This window comes from Pezoporus flaviventris, unplaced genomic scaffold (assembly GCF_033815535.1).
Source record: "Pezoporus flaviventris isolate CSIRO_AGI_PZ_B2104156 unplaced genomic scaffold, CSIRO_AGI_Pfla_v1 ptg000002l, whole genome shotgun sequence".
In the NCBI taxonomy this organism is placed as follows: Eukaryota; Metazoa; Chordata; class Aves; order Psittaciformes; family Psittacidae; genus Pezoporus; species Pezoporus flaviventris.
Genome location: NW_026892550.1, coordinates 57,961,852 through 57,973,910, shown reverse-complemented (window position 1 = coordinate 57,973,910; position 12,059 = coordinate 57,961,852). Strand labels below are relative to the sequence as shown.

General features: G+C 48.2%; 1 protein-coding gene across 1 annotated transcript in view; it reads right to left on the bottom strand.

Annotated features, from left to right (window-relative positions):
* LOC133264974 (AF4/FMR2 family member 1-like) overlaps positions 1-6,270 on the bottom strand; it is a 29,272-nt gene extending 23,002 nt beyond the window's left edge. The window contains exons 1-3 of the mRNA XM_061445171.1: positions 6,266-6,270; positions 6,002-6,122; positions 4,510-5,415 (exon numbers count right to left, since the gene is read on the bottom strand). Coding sequence (XP_061301155.1) covers positions 4,510-5,415; positions 6,002-6,122; positions 6,266-6,270 — 1,032 coding nt within the window. The remainder of the gene's footprint in view (positions 1-4,509; positions 5,416-6,001; positions 6,123-6,265) is intronic.
* Between the last annotated feature and the right edge of the window lie 5,789 nt (positions 6,271-12,059).

Below are 12,059 nucleotides of genomic sequence, written 5' to 3'. Positions count from 1 at the left end.
AGGTCACCTCTTCAGGCTGCTGAAAAAGTTTCCCATTTACAGCTGCTTCCAATTTAATACTATATTTTAATAGAAATATTTGGTTACAAATTTATTTTTCCATGTCAACCGCATGGGCTTTTGCCCCTTGAATGCAATGGGGATCACAAAACTGCATATGCATGAATGAAGACTTAGTTTGAATAGAACAGGCGGGGCAAGATCAGACCAAAACCTACCACCCTGTCTTCACTTCATCTGCACGTGCTTCGCTAGCTCAGAGCGGGAGGAGATCTTGCATATTAAATGCACTCTCTGTTCACACACAAGTCACGCTAGGAATAACACACTAACTTACTCTTCAAAGTGATTTTCCACCTGCATTTCTGTGTTAAGAATCTACCCTCTAATACTATAGGTAGATGCAAGATGCACACACATAGGGCACGCTTCCAAAATGACCCAGCCAACAAAAGAGACTGTATGTATTTTAACCAAGCCTCTAATCATCTTGATTAGGGATGCAATAATGTTCTGCTGTGTACTGAAAAAGCCTGCCAAAACTTGAAGCTACAATCAACTTGATGAAAACAAACACGTAAACACAGAAATCCATACAGGTTTTTGCAGGCTATCTTAAGGAACACCAGACACCAAAGCAGATGCTCTGCCAAAGATTTACCACTAAAGAGATTATAATACATCTCTGATACAAAGACAGGTCCAACAATCTGAAGCATGGCTTACTCCATCCACCTGGTTTTAGAGGATGTGGTGACAAAGCTGCTTTTGGGGAAAGCTGAAGCAACCGTTCCTAGTTACCTATTCAGGAGAGCGTTTATTGGAACAAATACGAAGACTGTGTGAATATACCTGTGATTAAAGTAATTTCTAGTCAGGCAGGCACCATCCTGCAAGCAAACTATCAGCATGGGTGGTCCTTAAGCATGTTTTTAAGGGATGTTTATCGCTTGCTGCAGACACAGTGCACTTGTTCAACAGATCTCTTTCTTTCATCCGCTCACCGATTCCCACAAGTGTTTGACGCATGGGGAACGTCTACCCTTTCTTAAGAGGGCAAACAAAACTGGCAGCTGCTGCAGTAAAAAAGGCCCCTGCAAGCCACAGGAGAACTGGCTACACAGGGGAAACCGCAACACTGGTGTCGAGCAAACAAAAGCAGCAAAACCGCATCAAGTACGGGAGGTACAGGCAGGTAGTTAACACAAGATTTTCTTCTGACTTCTTTCAGGTTCAGGAATTGTAGGGGTTGTTTTTTATATTTGTTTCTGTTTTAAAGTTCACACAAAAAGAGTTATTAGCCTTTTTATAAGGAAAAATATGGAACTTGAGCTGAAGCTTACCGAGGTGTCTTCGCACTGTTGCCTGTGGGCTTTGCACTAAGCCAATAACAAACCAGATAAAGTGTGCACAGACTTCGAAACAAGCTGTATTTTAAGGATGAGTATCCCTTCCCTGACTTCAGCATGGGAATACTTGCACACCCTTAGGTTTCCCTTGGTGCTATTTTTGTATTGGCTCAAAACCATTCAAATCAGAAGCTCAAAAAGGGACTTTTGTTATCTAGTCACAAAATCTTGGTTGATATAATTTGTTTAAATTCTCAGATTGCACAGAGCTAAATATGTCTTTCATGACTGCTCCATGAATTATAGCTACAGACTTTAAAGGCCATTTTGTTACGTGGAAATTGCCTGAGGGTTCGTTGCTACTGCAAAATAACGTTCAGATACTGTTTGGCAGCCGAGTCCCCGTAGCAGCAGCTCGAGCTGTTCTACGAAATTCGGGAAGCTGCAGTCAGAGAACGACAAACCCATGAGCAGAGAAGGCAATTTTCTGAGCAGATTGCCTAAGGCTAGGATTAATTTTCACAGAGGGTTAATAATTACCGCAAGACGCACCGTTTTTAGCGCAGAAAATTCACTTCATTTCATCAAAAACACAATGGCCACAACAAACAAGACAAAAGGTGGAAGAGAGAAGGAAAGGCAAAATGCAACTCAAAGAAAACTGAAACGGAAACCCAACTTTCAAAAACCTTCCTATCCGACTGTCCTTGTGGAAAGAGAAGAAACTTGGTTCCAGTGCTGCACTAACAAATCACCTCACACTGCAGCAGCTGTAAAATGTACGTTTGGGGATGCACTTGTTCAAGTTTTCTTCTAGCTTCAGGTAGCCAGCTGGGTGGGTTTAGCAGTGCAGGAGGAGCAGAAACAAGCAACGCATCCTACATCTCCCCTCTCACCAGCTTAGTTCTTGACCGTAATGGAGCAAGTCTCTTGTAATTCCAGCAAAGCAAAGCTAAAGTCCATCTGGTTGCCATTGCTCCCAGCGTTAAGTTTCACTTCTACATTTCATGAAAAACAAAAACCATGCTATACTTTTTGCTTTATGCACACTAAAGCAATACTGAGGCACCACAGAAATGTACAGAATGGCTCTGCCTCATCCAGCGAGACAGAAATCTTCAAAGTTACATCAAAATCTACTTGTTCTCATATTTGTGTTTACGCTGCTCGCTTGGTTTTGACACCCGCGACTTCATGGCAGACTACAAATCAAAGCCACCAGGCTCAAAGTCCACAGGAGCCTTCTAAAATAATTTATCTGGGTGCTATTTCAGGTCCTCTGTGAGCCCCAGTTTAACCAGCAGGTTGCATGCAGCCAAGTCCCCTGTGGACGATTTCACAAGCGCGCTTAACCCATTCAAGTCCACTCCTCTCCTTTCCAAGGCAAACTAAAGTTGAGTCACTGAAACAATGCCATACCTCCAGGCACTCTCCTGCTTTTGTCCCAGGGTCAACCCAGAAGCCCCACTCACAGACAAGACAAGACAAGACAAGACAGCAGCTCCAGCCTGCCACCACCCTTGCTGCAGGTTTGAAAACAAACCAAACCGTTTCCATCAACTTCTACTCTTGCTTTCTTCAGCTGACAATGAAGGCTCCTGGCAATGGAAGCATTTTACATCAAAATGCTCAGTAAACAATGGGTGCACTGTCCTGTTCCTGCCTGGCTGCCTGGAGGAAATAAAACAGTCCTCAAAGATATTACATGCTTTTCTAACTCCAAGATGGATTATTTTGCTCAATCTCAAACTAAATGCATGGACCTCTTTCTTGTGTCCAAAGAGCTTCAGAGAAAAAGAAAAAAAATCACAGGTTTGCCCTCCTTTGCCTGAAGGTTTCAAGTTTCTCAGAAGCTCTAGCTTTACTTCCTAAAGCCATTTAACCACTTGAGGGTTTATGTACTGCTGGAGGTCAGCAGGAATCAGGCTATTAAAAGCTAAAAGGCATTTTGCAACAAAATTCTAGTCACTTAGATCCAAACCCAGCATAGCTACTGTTTGGTTGGGTTTAGTCTGTGTCTATTACTTGTTTCTTTTCAAACCTGGGCATTAAGGTACCTGTTAACTTCTCATCAATGTCATTTTGCCAGTTTCCTCTCCTTTTCCACAAGAAATTGCCTACAGCCGTTTGCAGCTGATCAACACCCTCTTCCACAAAAGGCAGAAGGCACCCACACTCTCCCTTTCTCCTACAAAGGCAAAACACAATCTTAAAACTCTCTCCACCTCTCTCCTTGCCCAGCTGCCTTAGGTCTCAGTCCTTGGCAGAGAAAGGACAAGTGCAGTGACCAGAACTAAGATATGCTCGAGCTTGCTGCCCAGGATGCCTTCTGCTGACAACAACAAACAAAAGAGCTCTGCTCCTTTTGCTCATAGCTGGGGGACAAGAAAGAGCCTACAGTCTTTCCCTGAATGCAGAATTTTAGAGGGCTTTCAGGGTCTTGCTTATGATTTACAATCCCACTTCTGCACTAAATTTCCTTCGAGAAACTGCTCAAAAAACATTCCATGGAGCGGGAAACAGAATGGTCTCGTGCTTCCCAAGGGCTAAGTCCATCTGGTAGAAATCTTCAGGATATTTTTTGTTTACATCGATACTTCCCTGAGGGTCTACAGTTACATCGTACAAACTCACTTAGGAGAGCCCTGTGGTGTTCACAGACAACTACCCAAAACCCCAAAAAGCCCAAAAACCTTCATCCTACCAGGTGACCATAGAACTCCCTGCACAGTCAGCTGTCCCAGTACTCAGCAAACATATGGGACTTCTACTCACCAGCACTCAGACCGAGTACCAACGCTCTGCATGCACTGACTGTAGGTACATCACCCCCTGACCTCTCAGCGTATCATTTCCCCCCTTCTTCTTTTCAACAATCTTTACAGGCAAGAAAAAAGTCACAGCAACAGAAGCAGTCGCTCTAACCATAAGGCCTGCTGCAGCCTCACTGATAAAACAGACACGGAATCATGGCGAGTGCTGCATTTTCACCATCCAGGTATCTCCCCCAGATGTACTGGCAAAAGGCACTCTTAAAATACACCTTCTAAAAGTGATAAAGTGTGCACAGCCATCAATGCTGCTCGTAGTCTCTGCCCTTTGGTGACCTGTCCTCCCATAGCTGAGCTTACCCTGCCAGCAACAGAGTCTCCTAACTCACCTTTACGGGCTCAGAAGGGATTTCTGATTTGAATAGTCTGGCTCTGGCATTCACCTTCAGATCTGAGATCTTTTCAAAGGGCTCTCTATGGTATTCCTCCAGGAGAGGTTTGAGATCTGGCGATTCCTCTCGCGCCTGATCTTGGACATCCATTCGTCTCACACAGGCAGTTGGTTTCTGCTGCATCGCGCTGGGCTTTGATGGCAAAGCTGTAGGAACCGTCCGAGAGGAAGGCCGAGTGTTGCTGCTCAGGTCAATGTCTGAGCCGTCCTGACTTTCCTCTTCCTCTGATCCTGTCACTAGGTCCTGAAACGATTTTCTTTGACTGTAGGTCAGCTCCTGGCTTTTGCTGCTCTTTTCTGACTTGGAACTGACGTGCAGGTCGGAACGCAGAGGTGACAGAGGTTCCAGTGGAGGAGGCAAAGGTGTCAGAAATGAAGAAAATGAGAAAATGGAGTAGTCCAGATCATGAGCACGACCTTCACCAGCCGCACGCCTGTCACTTCCCTTGCGATGAAGACCTTCGTGACTTTCCTTGTCACCACAACTGCGTTTGCGACTTTGGCTCTGACCGTTGGATGAGCTGCCGCTCTGCACGTGCAAACCTGAATGCGGTTTTGGCCTTGATTGTGCCTTTTCGCAGGGACTTGAGCGGTGAGCAGGAGGAGCACTTACAGCCGTAGTGGGTGGATGGTGGGCTGTGTCGTGGAATGAAGGTGATGATGTAGGGCTGGTATTTTCATCAAGGGAGTGTGGGAAATGAGGTGCTTCAGGTGAGACCGGAGGAAGGACTTCCTGAAGCCCTAAGAAATTCCATTGGGTTTTGGAGTTGATGAGCCCCATGACATCCTCATAATTGCCCAGCACGTTCCGAATTTGGTTTGACAAGTCATCTCCTTTATGAGTCTGCAACAGAAGAACAGAGGCAGAAATGGAAAAAGCACGGACCCTCAACTTCAGGAGACTCAGCTCTGTAAGAGAGATGCGTCAGGATCTTAATTGCATCACCGTGTATCACCACAAGCAAAGTTAGGCAAGCTCATCTTGATCCTGCAGTGCAGTCCCTCCAAAGCAAGTGGGACTGCTCTGCTCACTCTTAGTTCTTCTGAGCCAAACATGTAGGTGTGCCTGCAGTCTTCAGGAACACTAACAGCAGACCCGTTTGTTTCTATCACAGCTGCACACAGAGAGGCAGCCAAGCTGCTCTTGGGTGCTCTCCCTCAAATTCCCAAACTACAGGAAGTAGCCTCCAAATGAATCTGCCCAGCCCAAAGACCTTACTGCGCTTGCACCATCTTCAGAGCTTTAAACACATACTCTGATGAGCTTAAGTTAAGCAGATGGGAAGATGCTGGTTCTGCACGTGTCACACTCAACTCTGCTACACCATATGCAGAAGCCACAGCTCTGCTCTTACGCTCCAACCATCTTTCCTCCTCTCCCTCCACCACACACACACCCCCACACCCCACACCCCCCCCCCCATCATTACCTTGTAGGGTGCTGCAAAGACGGGAGGCTTCTCAGGGAGCTTGTTTTTCTCCTGCTGAGCCTCCCCAATTCGTCTCTCTCTCTCTCTAGCATGCAGCAGGTTTCTGTCCTCATTGCATAAGCTTTAGGAAAGAGAGAAAGAAAGGATGGTTAACGCTTTACACCACTGTTACCAACGAGTACCTACTGTGCTTCTCAGACAACAGTGCATGTCCAGCATGAAAGTCATTTTGAACAGGATGCTTACAGTTGGCAAATCAGTTACGTCATGTCACCGCATGGTGCTATAATACATACAAGGTACAGCAAGCATCCTTCTCAGGGCTTTCTACTCTTGATACCATACATCAAGAAAGGTGGGAAGGGAAAAACTATCCGTCCATTGAATCGTCAAACACTGGTTCCAGACTCTTTTCAGTGGTGCTCAACGGCAGGATGAGGACCAATGGCCACAAACTAAAAGTCAAGAAGCTTCACCCCAACGTGAGGAAGAACTTCTTTACATCAAGGGTGGCAGAGCACTGGAACAAGCTGCCCAGGAGAGTAGTGGTGGCCCCCTCTCTGGAGACATTCCAAACCTGCCTGGGCACCTTCCTGTGTCATCTGCTCTAGGTGGCCCCGCCTTGCCAGGGCGGGTGGGCTGTATGATCTCCAGAGGTCCCTTCCAACCCTCACGGTTCTGTGATTCTGTCTAACTCTTCACCTGAGGGTAAAAAAGAATCTACTATTTTGAAGGTGTTGCCACTTTCAGAGACTGAACTTTGCCAGCTTTATAAAGAGGCTTGAAAACTTAGTCTTTACTTTAAATTGGCAGTCAGAAAGCTGCTTGCTTACCTGCCAAACCATGCAGTTCCATTTAAAGCAATCGTGCAAATGTATTTAAAGTGGTGGTCTCAGAAATCTGGAAAGCACCAGGTCAAATCCCCCTGTTCCTCCTCAACCGCATACGCATACACTCAATTCCGCCAGCCCCACATCAAAACAGCAATAAAGCTGCGTCACATGCGCAGCAGAATAACTTCACGGAAAGCCAGATACTTTAAACTACACCATCTCTGTGAAATACTCCTGCAAAATCTGGGACTATTAATGGACATTTGTCAAGCAGCAGCACAGTATGTGGATGCAGGCATTGGCCTCCTCTCCTGCTTCTACTCTACTCACAGGCACACTATGTGGATGCATTATTTTTCTCTCTTCCCTCCTCTTTCTACCCTACCGCACAGTCTACTGCATACATGCAATTCCTATATTCTTCTTAGTACACTCAACTTCTCGAGCGTCCCAGTTTGGAAGGGAAGAGCCTTGCCTTCCCCACCACTGACATTTTCTCAAAGACCACACCGATGATCCCCTACTGAAGGTCAAGCTAGAGGCCTGGCTTTCCTGAAACAGTTAATCAAGAGGTCCAATTCCTGCAGAAGTGGCTTCCTGACACAATGTGAGCTATGGAAAACTGCTGTCTGATGGCAAGCTTCCTGCTAGGCCCTGCTCCCATGTGCCCTCCTGCCACCCAAGAAAACGGCTGTGTGACCTCCAAGACATCAAGCGTGTCCCTAGCCTTGGAGCCAAGCCAAGCTTCACAGCCAGCCAGTGGCACTAACACTTATGCTGTAGCCCCTCTTAGCACGCAGCCTATTAAAGCAACGGGCTGATACAGCAGGCCAGTAAATCATGCCAGTAAGTCATCATACAAAGGAAAGGGAAAGGATGCCGCAAACTTAAGCCTTTGCCACTTGAAGTGCTCCCAGTCTCCCCACATGCAGAGAGAGCAGGTAGTCAGAGCTAGAGAAGAGGTCAGCTGTTAACGAAGCAGCCAACCTTCCCGTCCTGCTTCCCCAAAGCTCAGGGCTCTGTCATCTTGCAGTCTGCAACGTAAAGCCACCTCTTGGCTTCAAGCCTGTCGAAAAGCACCACTGTGAAAACACACTGCGGAGCGCCAAACTTCTGCGCAGGATATACCACCAGTTTTAATTCCTTGTAATCATCCCTCGCCTGAAGCACAGGGGAGCAGGGTGGGGGGGGCTAAAGAGCAACGAGAGGAGTTTCTCCCCTTGGCGTTTCTGACATGCTCGTTAAAGCATCCTAAAAGCTAACAAGGCATTTAACGGGTACCTTAAACAGCACTGCGTCATCAAACACCGTGACTTCAGAAAAGCTGCCTCCCCCATGCCGAGGGTGAAGTTGACTTTAGACAGGATGCCCCCCGCCCCCCAGCAGCCAGAACACAGTCACCCGAAAACGATTTAACCGCCACTGCTGCATTCGCTTGAATTCTACTGCCTGACAGCAACGACATCGGACCCTTCGTTTCCGTACTCTTCTCTACAACCATTTCCCACCTATCCAGCAGACCTGCACACAGGCAGACGCAACCTCCCATTTACACTGCCAGTTCTCCAACCCAATCGAACAGAAACCATTTACCACCTCTTCAAACAGCGCTGCGGGCAACCACAGAAACCTGTTTAGGCTGGGCTGGCTACAAGAGAAAACCACCAAAAGAGATACGGACAAGTCCCCAGGGGAGGAGAAAATCAGTTTCCCAGTGATGTTAACTTGCTGGGGAGGGGTTTGACAGCGAGAATTAGGACTCTGGGTTTCCAGCTAAAAGCAGCTTTATGCTGAGCTGAGGCAGCGGCGCCTCAGTGAGCGAAACGCATCAACGGAATCCAGCCAGGACGCCTCTCCACACACACCGCACCAACAGCAAACTCTGCCCGGCAAGGAGCGAAGGCATCATTACCACACCAACAGCGACACAAGCTCTTTAACGCCCTACCTCGACTGGGCAGCCGTCGCCAAGTTTAACGCCCCAAGTGTCTTCTCTCCATGAGTTCTCTCCCCAGCTACCCAGGCTCTACCCGGCTGCCAACGCCTCCTCGTCCATGTGGCGGTGCCGCGTCGCCCTCCTCCGGACGCCCGTCAGCGTGCGGCTCCAAGCGGCCACCGCACCGCAGCCCTCGCTCCCCGCAGCCCGGCGCCCCGAGCCCGGCCTGCCTCACACTCATCTTGACAGACATCCGGGCAGCCGCGCCCTCCTCCGGCGCCAGTCATGCCCGGCCGGCGACGAGGAGGACGATGCGGGCCTCGGCACTTTCAGCTGGGAGGGGGGAACTCACGGGGGGGACCGGACCTGACCACACGGCCCTCTGTGAAAAACCAAGATCTGGCTCGCAGCGTGCCAACATCAACCGCGGCCCGCTGCTCTTTTAGTCCTCTGTCGCTTTATGGGGAGCGGGTCTGGCAGCAGCTCACTGCCCCCACGAGTACCCGCACTGTGGTGCGCCCACCACCCTTTTTAGCAGCGCTGTCATGGTACGACCCAACCTCCTAAATTGGGCAGGCGGTTCTGTCAGTCAGCGCAGCAGAGCGGCGCGATTGGACAGGAGCGGGCGGGTGGGCGCGCTCTGCCGCCGCCGCCGCGCACGAGTCTCTTCAACCTGGCCGCTTGCAGCCGGCGCTCTGTGGACAGCGGGCGTAGCGCTGCGAGCGGCGGCTCCCTGCCCGCTGCCGCATCCCTCCCAGCGGCTTGCGCGTGTGCGTATGGGTGTGCAACGTTTGCTTGCTTTTGTAGAGGAAAAGAGGCTCGCGTGGCTTTTAGCGTTTTCAAAAGCAAGTACAGGACGCACGTGGCTACGCAGGTGTAGCGAATGGAAAGCCGAGGCGGCTGCTGCTGCTGCTGCTAAACTTGCAAGTACCCATGCTTGAAATTGCAGGCTAAGAAACTTGGGGAAAATAAAGCCTCTCACCCAAATTCTGCTGGGCTCTAGGCCTGCTGGCGGTTTGTAGACTCCCTCGAAAGCAGCTCTGCTGGCCTTTGCGTGCACAATGATAAAACCAAACTGCGCCTGCAACTCCTTTCCTCCAGTAATTAACCAAACATTTACCCAACTTCTTTCAGAACAGCTGAGATTTAAACCAACACTGAAACAAGGTTACACTCCTCATTTTCTGGTTCAGGGCACAACTCCCATCAAAGCACTGGGCAGATAACCAGGGAACAGTTTATACCCCATTTATAGCAAATAGTAAATTACAATTTTAGAGGCCATTTACAGAAAGCTTCTACATAAAGCTACATAATTTTAAGTGCATAGTTTAAAAATGTAAAAACAACCAGAAAACGGTTGGGTTCTTCCCATTCCACATCTTTGTCCCGAAAGGAAAGATCCCTCAGGGGAGGACTCCTCACGCTCTTCCCCTGCTCCAGCGTGGGCTCCCTCCCAGGGCACACAGTCCAATGTGAATCCTCCCCAGAGGTGGCAGTTCTTCAGGAATGGCTCCAGCATCAGCCCCTTCCATGGGGTGCAGTCCTTCAGGAACACTCTGCTTCAGCGTGGGGCCCCCATAGGGTCACAAGTCCTGCCAGCAAACTCGAAGGTTACGGAAGGGGCCAGGATTTTCTTTTTCCCCTTCTTACATACATTATCCCAGAGGCGCTACCGCTGTTGCTGATGGGCTTGGCCTTGGCGGGTCTGTCTTGGAGCCAGCTGGCATTGACTACACTGCACACGGGGGAAGCTCCTGGCAGCTTCTCACCGAAGCCACCCCTGCAGGCACCACCCCAATACAACTCAGCAAAGCTTTTGCCTGTGCAGGCTACACAGACCCCCTGCTTAGGGAATTTCAAGGGGTGTGACTTGTCATATGGCTTGCAGGATATGTCATACGGCTTGCAGCATATGTCAGTCATATGGCTTGCAGCAGGTTCCAATGCTAGATGTGGACATAACGTACACTATCCAATATCACAGCATGGAAGAAATGTGCTGCACCGCAGCGAGCCAACTGTATCTACACCCCCCCTAGATGTAGGCAGCAGTCTTGCATTTGCTCTGCGGTATGAGGTTTAAACACGCATTTTCTTAACGGGTCAATGCTTTAATGTTTTCCTGCATAATCAGTCTTGTAGTCATGGAAGAAGCCATTGAAAAGAAGGCTTTTCACTATGATACTGAATGCAGTTACATTTCTTATTTCTCCATGCCATAATTCAACTTCTGTATTTCAGTGCTTGTCTCACTAATGCCTATGAAACCCTGCGAGACAGTTAAAAAACCTAACCCTGCTTCACGCTGCCTACCATCCATTTCTTCAAAGCATAGAGGCACAGACTTCTGCTGAGGCTCTGAAGAGACTGCAAACCTGCAAATAATCAAGAGGATGACCCAATAGAACTGTGGCACAGAGGTACCTGCTGGCCTTTTTTTGAACATATTCCTTAAACAGATACACTGTGATGAAAAGGGCACTTAAGAAATGTTAGAATCACTGACACCCAGGCACTGACCAAGACATGACCATGAACCACTGGTAGTCTTCAGGACAAACCTATCCTGGCAGTGAAATACCTGCTTACAAGAGAAGGGGAGTCAGTGTTCGTAACAAGCTCTTTGGGTCTTGCTCCTCGAGCCTCTACCCCAGTGCTGTCATTGCCCCAACAACAAAATGAACGCCATTTTCATTGCAAGACTTGATGAAAAACGCTAAGTTCCTGGGGAACATTTCAAGTCTGATAAATGAGCGTTTCCCTGAAGAAAGCTTCCTGCCAGAACATACCCTGTAACCTGTAGACCCCCCCCCCTTGCTTCTCTTTTCAACATTAGCACACTGCAGCTTTTCCCACCTGTGTTTTTATTCACTGATCAGGGATAGAAGTGTCCCCTTTTTCAGGTCCTTGTCTCTGACAGATGTGTTGCAAGTGAAGGAAACTGACCCCATTAGGTACAATGCAAACAAAACAAATCGATAACATAAGCTTCTTGTACTCTGCAGCTTATCCTTAACTCAAAAGGGCACTTCTGAGGTGAAGAGGATTACCAAAGTAATACTTCTGAAAAACCTAACAGGACAAGCTTCCTACTGGTGATCCTAATTCCAAATGTATTTAAGCTGTTTATGAGCATGTGAATTTTAGAAGATCCATTCTTACCTACTTATGCACTGAATAAAAATGGGGGTCTCCAGAGAAAGCCTCTCATTTAAATAAACACTGCATAGAAATTCAAATCCAAGAGAAGAACAAGCAAAGGTGTGCAGGCAACCTGGATGCCGTT